We start from the raw sequence: 9,234 nt of genomic DNA, 5'->3' as shown, positions 1-9,234 counted from the left end.
TTCCATTCATCATATGATCCCGGAACATGATTGGAACACTTCAGCATGCACAGGATAACTCAGATGCTGTAAACTAGTAAAGATTCTACGTATTGATAGCGTGAATTCTCTTTGTTTTGTCTTTTAATATAGCATCTTTGACGAAAATATTGATTTTCTGGAAAGTCATACGAGGTGTACTTATGAGATTGTTGGAATGCCGCAAGGCCCAAAAAAGTTATATGATCCTACATTGAGGCAATGATAGTTGAGCTCTAATTGATACTAAATAGAATTAATGATTGCTCTTGTTCGTGGCGAATTATGTCCACTCCACTTAGACGGCTTACTAAATCGCTAGATGATCACAAGGATATATAAGCCCCAGTAAATATTTCATGAATGGCCGCAGCCCAAAGGTATGGTGGTTTTCAGGAGCTTTTTAATGCACGTTATGAGAAACTGCCGCCACGATAGTGAACCGAGAAGTAGCCGTATGACCTTATATCCCATCAGCACCACAAATGAGTAGTTCGTTTTGAATCGCAGATGTACATGTGCATAGTCGTAATAAGCACATTCCCCTAACCTGCGTTCCTTGTACTTATTCTCGACGTACCTTGCTGAACGGTCAGCAATAAAGCCCACTGGATATGGAAATAATGCTTACCGGCACTCAAATCATCCCGATCTTCTCTCGCAGAGGCCCGTGGATCGGCAGCATCATATCGTTCTTTACTCCCCCTTTCTATCGCCTCGAGTATCGTGGACATTCGCTAAAGTATTTCAATCATTTCGAGCGCCTGGCTATGGATCTCCATGATTTCGTCTCGCCGAGACGTATTGCCGCCGCCCTTGACGTCCGAGGCGGTTGATGAAGATCTTCGCGCGCCATGATTGGCATTCTGCATTGCGGTGAATTCTTTTAAAACTTCTATCACAGGTGAGAAGAGCGACGGGGTTTCTGCTGAGATGCGAATATCTTGTCGATTTGCGGCGTATGATATATTACGCTTTAAGAATATACATATAGATACCCAGAACCGAGGAGGCTTTTATACTTCTCTCCGGATCTAGACAGAATAGACGAACGGAAATGGAAGAAAAACCCAAAGTGAGAGGCAAAGAAAGGAGGGGGAAGAGCAAGCAAACAAAGACACAAACAAAGGAACACGCACAAAGAAAGTACCATACCATGGGCGTAGGCAAGATAGACCCTCGGCTGGAATGTGATAGGCGATGTCAATGGAGCTCGTGGGCTGGATTCAAATATGCTAAGCAAACAAAGATCAAACAAAGAGAACCAAAGCCAACGAAGTAACAATCAAGACAGGCAAAGTATGGAACAAATCAGAGCCGAAATTGATATTGACATGTACGCAGACAAAGCTTCTAACCAATTGATTTTACAATCTTGCGTCCACCGTCCCTGCGCGATCCCCTTTTCTGCTTGAAACGCATGTGGCCTGTCAGAGTAGTCAGTGAAGGCCGCTCGTCCTTCCACTCTGCATGGAATTCTTTGACCAGCTCCTCGCAGCCCGGGATCAGATCGCTCCGCGGTTGCCACGTAGGCCGCCATGCAACACGGTACTCCAGGCGTGGCGGCTTGCCCTTCCGCACGCGGATCCGGGAATCCAGTATCCTTTTGACCAGCCACTCCTCCTGTGTCGCACCGGCGTGGCCAGCCGAGATTTGAGGCCGACCCCCTGGATGTGGAGAGACGCTGTCGTGGGGTGCGCGGGCGGAAGTGCCCACTTCGCCCATGGTAAGGGGGGGAGGGGTTTCTGCATGTAGAAGATCAGCGGGAGAACGCGGGACGGTAATTGAAGCTGGGAAGCTGACCTGGAACTTCTCGGGGAGTCAATGAGGCTCCACCATCATCCGCCATCCCGTCTAGCTCGTCACCTTGATCGGTGGGCGCTTCGCGGGCAGGCAGCGGTGGCGGAGAAGTCTGTCCACCTGCAGACTCGCTTGTGGGTTCCCCACCGTGACCTATCTCCATCGACCCATCTACCACAATGGGGCCATCTGAAATAGGACCGAGGTTAGCGGATTGAAAAGACATATCGTGAGCAGGTCTAGAGACGGACCCTTACGTCCACCCAACCGGCATGCGCGAAGGCCGGCTTCAGTGGCACTTTCCGCAGCCGTATCCGCCTCGACAGGCATACCAAGGCGGTCGCTGGCAAAACCGCTCAGATTCGATCCGGAGAGGATGGTGAGGTGCTCGTCGGCATTTCTCCCGTCCCCGCCAAGTGGTTGGCTCCCGTCGGACGACGAGAGCCCCTCCAAAATTCTGTCAAAGTCATTTTCTGGAGTTTCGGGTGGCTGAGACCGTTGGCCTGCAGGGTGAGAAGAGATGGGAGGTGTAACAGAGGGGAATAGGCGGGGGGGCAAAGGGTGTCTGAGCTGCTGTGAGGGACATAATAGGGAAGTGAAAGCGTCGGCGGTGGGATTGGGTCTACGTGCTGGGGGTTTGGGGGGTGTGGAGATTGCGGGCAGGTTCGGTCCTTGTAGCTCGGTTGCACTCATGGGATTTGGAGGTTGATAGAATTGGATCTTGTCCATGGTGACTGCGGGCATGGCTTTGCTCTCTGATTTTGGTTTCGGAGAAACCTTGATTCTCGCTCTGCGATCGGTGCTTTTGGGAGGGGAAAATCCGGCGCTTTTATAGAGCGACAACGGGAAAAGCTCCTCCATCGGCAGAGCGCCCAAAGTTTACGAAAGTCTCGTGGATAGACCCCAGCCTCGTCGGAAAACGCCTTGCCTCCTCACTTCAACACCGGGAACCACCCGCAAAACGGTAATCGATCGCCATGCAACAAATGAATGCAACATTGAGCCAGGGTTCCTCCAGACCACACCGTTGATCAGGCCTGAGCTAAGGACCATCGAAAGTTCACCATCGAGCACACGCCCGGAAACGAGCGAGACAAGCTTGCGTTATCCACGAGGATGGACACAGGTTGGTCATGGGGGCGGAGAATCGTCGACGAATTAAGTACGGAATAACAGGCACATGCGCTGGCGCCCACGGCCTTGGATTATGCAGGAGGCCCCATCTCATCGTCACACGATCACTGCGCCCCCGGTTCCCTCGCGCCCTCAGCTGCAAACAGCTCAGCGTCGGTTTTGCCGACACCCCTCGCCAATCAACAGAATCGTGGGCCTGGGCGTGGCAGGCAATGCGAAGACGGGATACCGCGCTTGGATACAAGGATCCACGGCCAACATTTCAGAGGGGCCAACGGAACTATCGATACCAGCCGGAGGCTCAGCGAAGGCGGCACTTTGCGTCCACACCCCCTCCCACGTCACCTCGTAGCGTTCTGTCGCGTGCCTCGTAATCTCGCTACGTCGCAGGGAAGGGGGCTCGTTGGATCCACGTAATCTCGGGTTTCGCCGGCATGAGGGATTTTTGCCATTGGCCAAGAGCACAACGGGCATGCACCCGCAATGATAGGAACGCGCGTCCCATGTTACATCCCAGTGTCCAGCCGAGTGTCGCTACGCCGCTGGCGGGATGTTGGATCCAAGCAACCTCGGGTTTCGCCGACGTGAGGGATTTCTGCCATTGGTTATTAGCATAGCGCGCATGTGCCGAAATTGGAGTTCGGATGGAAAGAGAGCTAGAAGAAGAAATGTGAGGAAATGGGGATGTTATCGCACGAGACTCGGAGAAAGCCCCTTGCAAGGGGACATGAGAGGCACACAGGGAGCGAGGGAAACACTCAGAGAGAGTAAAGCCTGTTGTCCTCAAGCAGAGGCGGTGCGTGTGTCGTGTAAATGTAATCTTTAGATTGACACAGTCCTTCCAAGACGACAGAGAATAGGGGGAAAGGCGGGAGCGGACGGGGAGCCTAGAAGGGATTTCGTTTGGGGGGGAATGGGAACCGCGAGGAAGGAAGATCGGCAGATGTTTTTTTTGGCGATGCTGCAGCAGGCTGTGGGAGGGCGAAAGGGGGAAGCAGTAAGGGGAAAGGGGAGGGAGCGAGGCGAGGAGAGAAAAAATTGAGAAGATGGAAGGTGCGTGGTCGAAGAGGGAAGAGGAGCGATCTTATATAGGCTCCTGGAACAGATCGATGATGTAACTCAAAGCGGCGAGCTCGAGGGGCGCCAAACCCGAACAGGCGACGGCAGGGTCGACGCGGCCAATGGGCAGGGTCGACGGGGGGACGCCAGACCCGTTGGGGAAGCGGCGCAAGGGCAAGGGCCGGATGCGGCCGCGTACTCACCGTCTGAACGTTTACTGTTATAGATTTAATAATAGTTGAATACAGTTGAAAATGTCTGATATCTTGTCACGCTCCCGGCCGCGCCAAGGCCCCGTTGCGGTTCCACACGGCCCATCGATCCCATGCGGATGATTCCATCCCGTCCGAACCGGTTTCCAACCACCCTATGACATCATTCGGATATATCATAGGAAGATCCGATTGATGGATATGAGAACCCTGCTTCTATATGAGGTCAGCAGATTACTCTTCCTTGGTAATGAGACACTGCTGAGGTATTGCTCTGACTATTCTCACTCATGAAATGAGGAAAGAGTATTCACTCATTGTCTATATAGAATAACTAGATACTGACTTCTTATCAAAGAAGTCAGTGATTCATTTTTCTTCTACTGAAATATATATAAGAGTTACTGTATATCTTATACAATCTTCTTAGTATACTAAGTATTATATCTGTGATATTCTTATAATAACTCTGTAGTCTATAAGCTTACTATTTAAGCAAGATAGTCAAGCTTACTTATATAACTTCTTAAATAACTATCTCTATATAATACTACTGACTAGTCACTGCTTCAGTTCTGTTATATTATAATTTGAATTACTGATTCTAATTATAAGTTTGAATCAGTTGAGCTTTAATAGACTGATATAATCTTATACACTTATACTGAGACTGATCTGATCTCATTCTCTGAAGAAAATACTATATTATTCTCTAGAGTATGTACATCTCTACTTCAGTAGAAATCTGAGATTTCTGAATCTACTATATATTTTAATATGAGCTCTTTAACTATTTTATTACTGCTGCAGTCTCTACACATCTATATCTATTATAAAGATAGAGAGATTAAAATTAAAGATTCTCTGAGATATAAGAAAAATATCTTATCTGAATTTCACAGCTTTATTTATACTCTTGAATAAAAATTCTATCTTAATCTGAGTTAGTATAATACTTATGAGATATAAGTAATCTATATTATCAATCTTCTTAAAGACATCTCTATAACTACTTGAGTTATTAAGAAGAGAGAGCTTAAGTATATTAATACTATTATAACTTAAAAAGAATTCAAGAACTTTCTACTAAATTAAATTAAAGATTACTATAATTATAGCTTTATAACAGTATAGCAGTTCAACTTATTATATTAATAAGATAATAAGAATTCTTTTAATTTTAATATAAGATTTGAAGAATATTAAGAGAAATTAACTAATAATTTGAATTAATTAAAAATACAGCTTTATCTTATAAAGCTGACTTATAAGATACAGATAATAATATTATAATATCAGAGTTTATTAATTAATTATACTGAGTTTATTAATCTGACTTTCTGAATCTATTTAAATAATTAATTCTCTGAGAAAAAGATTAATAAGATCTCTTCTAAGTAATTAATAATAGAATTTAAACAGTGCTGTGACAGCTTCAGTATAAAGAAAGTAAAGAAGAATTTCAAGTATTCTGATTCTTCACTCACTATAAAGAAATATTAAAAAAGATTTAATAAAGATCTCTATTTTAACTACAGAGTTAATAATTACTATATCAGTAATTATAAGAAGCTGAAGAAGAGAAGAAATTGAGAAGATATCTTTTCAAAGTTAACTTCTCTTCTAATAAATATATTTATAAAAGATAAAGAAGAGAAAGAAATAAAGAATTAATAATTCTTATATTTCTAAGTTTATATTACAATTATAATACATATCTTAAATAAGAAGATATTAGTAAGTAATCTACTTAACTTCAGAATGAATATTAATTTCATATTCTATTTCTTTTTTTTAATAAAGAATTGAAAGAAAATAGATCTGTCAGATTATATAAAATTTACTAATAAAATAAAATATCATTATTTTAACATAATTTAAGCACAGTGTGTAGTTATAGACTTAGAAGAAATCTTTAAGAAGAGTAGTCTACTTCTTTATATAGTTAATATTATAGATAAGAATATTATTCTAGATCTTCTATAATTAAGAGAAAATAATTCTCTCATTAACTGAGTTACTTAGATATGACAGTATTATCTCACTGATAAAGAGACAGTAATAGAGAAATCTGAAGAGTTTCATCAGAAGAATCTTGAGAAAAAGATTGAGTTAATATACTATATAATAGATAACTGAGACTTAAAAATAGATGAAAAAGTTATCACTCTTACTATAAGATTAACAGTAGTATCTGTTATTAAAGATAGATATATATAACATCTCTTTATAAATTTTAAGAATGTCTTTTTAAAAAGAGAAGCAGTGAAGTTTTCTGATATTAAGATATAATATAAGATTTATCTTAAAGATAGTGTAATAGTACTGTACAGATCTCTTTATAACTTATTTATAAAGAAATTAAATATTCTGTATAAATATCTTAAAGAAGTGTAATCAAAGAACTGAATATATTTATTAAAGAGTCTGACAGAGATGTCTATACTCTTTATACTTAAGAAGAATGATAGACTATATCTATATATAGACTATAGAGATCTTAATAAGATAATGATTAAGAATTACTATTCATTATTATTAATTAATAAGATGATTAATTAATTATCTGAAATAAAAATATTCTCAAAGATTGATATATAGAATATCTATTATAGAATCAGAGTTAATAAAGATAATATTTAAAAAACAGCTTTTTATATCAAGTATAATAATTTTAAATATTTTATTTTATCTTTTAATCTTTATAATACTTCAGCTATCTTTCAGATCTATATAAATAAAATACTATGAGATCTTATCAATATCTTCTATATAGTATACTTAAATAACATTCTAATCTTCTTAAAAATGAAGAAAGAATATGATACTCATGTTCAAGAAGTATTAAGTCACTTGAGACAGTATTAACTTTATATAAATACTGAAAAATACTCATTCTACATACAGAAGATTGATTTCTTAGATTATATTATTAAGATAAATGATATTTCAATGAATAGAAGCTGAGTCTTTATTATTAAGAACTGATCAATACTGTAAATATACTGTGAGATGCAGATATTTCTAGAATTTGTGAATTTCTACAGATAATTCATCTATATATATTTATAAATTACTGTCTCTCTTACAGATCTGTTAAAGAGAAGTGTGAAAGACAGAAAAATAAGACTGTTTACTCTTATTCAAGATACTGTATAGATATTTATAAAATTAAAACAAGTTTTTACAGATGTTATAATACTGAATCACTTTAATTCTGATTTACTCAGTCAGTGTGAGACTGATATATTTGAGAATGAGATCTGTGAAATCTTTTCACAGTTGATACTGAAGATCTTTCAATGTTGAAAGAATCAGAGAATAATTATCTCTGAGAAAACAGATAATGAATTATCTGTAAAAGAAGACTTTTTCACAGAGTCTATAAGACACTGTGAATAAAAATCAGTGATCTTCTTCTTTAAGAAGTTATTACTTATGCAGAGAAGATATAATACTCATAATTAGAAGATATTAATAATTATCAAATTTTTTAAGATCTGATAATATTATCTTCAGAGTAGTAAGTACTCAGTGTAAGTTCTCACTAATTATATAAATCTGCATTACTTCTTGACAATAAAGAGCTTGATAGAATGTCAAGCCAGATGAGTAGAGCTGCTTTCAGAGTATGATTTCTATATCTGATACTATTCAGATCAGCTTAATCTTATTAATACACTGTCTAGACAGTCTGATTATAATATTATTAATGCAGAGAAGAATTCTATAAAAGAATCTCTATCATCACTGCAGAAGAAGCTGGCTGCAGAGAGTTAAGATTCTCTAAAGCTTGAGAACAGCACTGATAAGACAGCTACATAATCTAGTATAGAAGATGAAAGAAAACTCAGATTCTTACAGAGAACTGATACTAAAGATCATGAGCTTCTTATATCATATCTTACAATTATTGAATTGATAAAGAATGAAACAGTCTACAATCTTTCAACTTAACTACTTTTAAAATTCATTGATAAGTTATAGAAGAGAGATATCTCTACTACAGCTTGAATTCAGAAGTTGAAGAAGAAAGAATCTGATTTAAACTTAGAAGAGACAGACTCTGAGTGAGATGATACTGTTAAGAAATCAAGTTACTGATAACTAGAAGAATGTGAACTTCTACTGCTGAATAATTCAGTCTTTGTCCCTTGTAACAGAGCAGTGTGTCAGAAGTTATTAAGAATTCATTATAATAATTTTCATGTGAGACACTTCAGATTAGAGAAGACTGAGAAGCTTCTAAAATGTAAATACATTTGAAACAAGCTCTGAACAGATATCAAAGAGTATGTTAAGACTTGTAATATCTGTTAAAAGATAAAGATTTCACAGTATAAGTAATATAATGAGTTGATGTCACTGTCTGTTTCAAAGAGCTCATAACAGAATCTATTAATAAATTTCATAGTTAATCTGCTGAAGTTGACAAGAGTTAAAGAATATAATTCAATTTTAGTCATTGTTAATCACTTCATGAAGATGACTAGATATATCTCTATTCATAAAAAGATTAAAGCCTCTGAATTGACTGATCTGTTTTTAGATATCATCATTAGACTGGCCGCTGAAACCATGAATTTCATGTTTAGTCTCATTTGATCTGATCTCATACATTTCTTGGCGTGAATTCTGCTGAGACTGACTATCAAAAAAACATGTAAAGTGACTATATATCAGATCTTAAAATGGAACCATGACTTGAAAAAAATGAGAAAGTGATCTTATTTAGTCCCATTTAGTTCCATTCTTGGCATAAAGTTACTATTTTTAGACATTTTAAGGTTTTTTTTAGACTATTTTTAATTTTTTAAAAAGTAACACTTTTTGATAACACTCAAATGAGATTTAAAGTCATTTAAAGCAATAAAAATAATTTAAATTGAGAAGTGGAAATCATGGTCTCATTTGGAAAATATGATAAGAGTAGATAGTAAGTCTCACTGAGACAGTATGAGACTACTATCTAATGTTAAAACTGTGTAATGGGATCAGTTGAATTGATAAT

The 9,234-nt window shown here is 38.5% G+C and overlaps 2 protein-coding genes across 2 annotated transcripts; one reads left to right on the top strand and one right to left on the bottom strand.

Moving 5' to 3' along the window:
* Positions 1-755: 755 nt before the first annotated feature.
* Positions 756-2,679, bottom strand: BDBG_07301 (uncharacterized protein; the record flags this gene model as incomplete). Its single annotated transcript, XM_031723031.1, has 4 exons — positions 756-961; positions 1,377-1,763; positions 1,822-2,007; positions 2,076-2,679. The coding sequence occupies 4 exons, from the start codon at positions 2,677-2,679 to the stop codon at positions 756-758; spliced, it is 1,383 nt and encodes a 460-aa protein (XP_031580096.1).
* Positions 2,680-2,951: 272 nt separating this feature from the next.
* Positions 2,952-3,326, top strand: BDBG_17589 (uncharacterized protein; the record flags this gene model as incomplete). The annotated part of the gene is made up of 2 exons (XM_031725273.1): positions 2,952-2,980; positions 3,032-3,326. 2 exons carry the CDS (start codon positions 2,952-2,954, stop codon positions 3,324-3,326), a joined length of 324 nt encoding a protein of 107 aa, XP_031580095.1.
* Between the last annotated feature and the right edge of the window lie 5,908 nt (positions 3,327-9,234).

This window comes from Blastomyces gilchristii (assembly GCF_000003855.2).
Source record: "Blastomyces gilchristii SLH14081 genomic scaffold supercont1.18, whole genome shotgun sequence".
NCBI lineage: Eukaryota > Fungi > Ascomycota > Eurotiomycetes > Onygenales > Ajellomycetaceae > Blastomyces > Blastomyces gilchristii.
The sequence above is the reverse complement of the archived record's forward strand: the minus strand, read 5'-3'. Positions and strand labels throughout refer to the sequence as shown.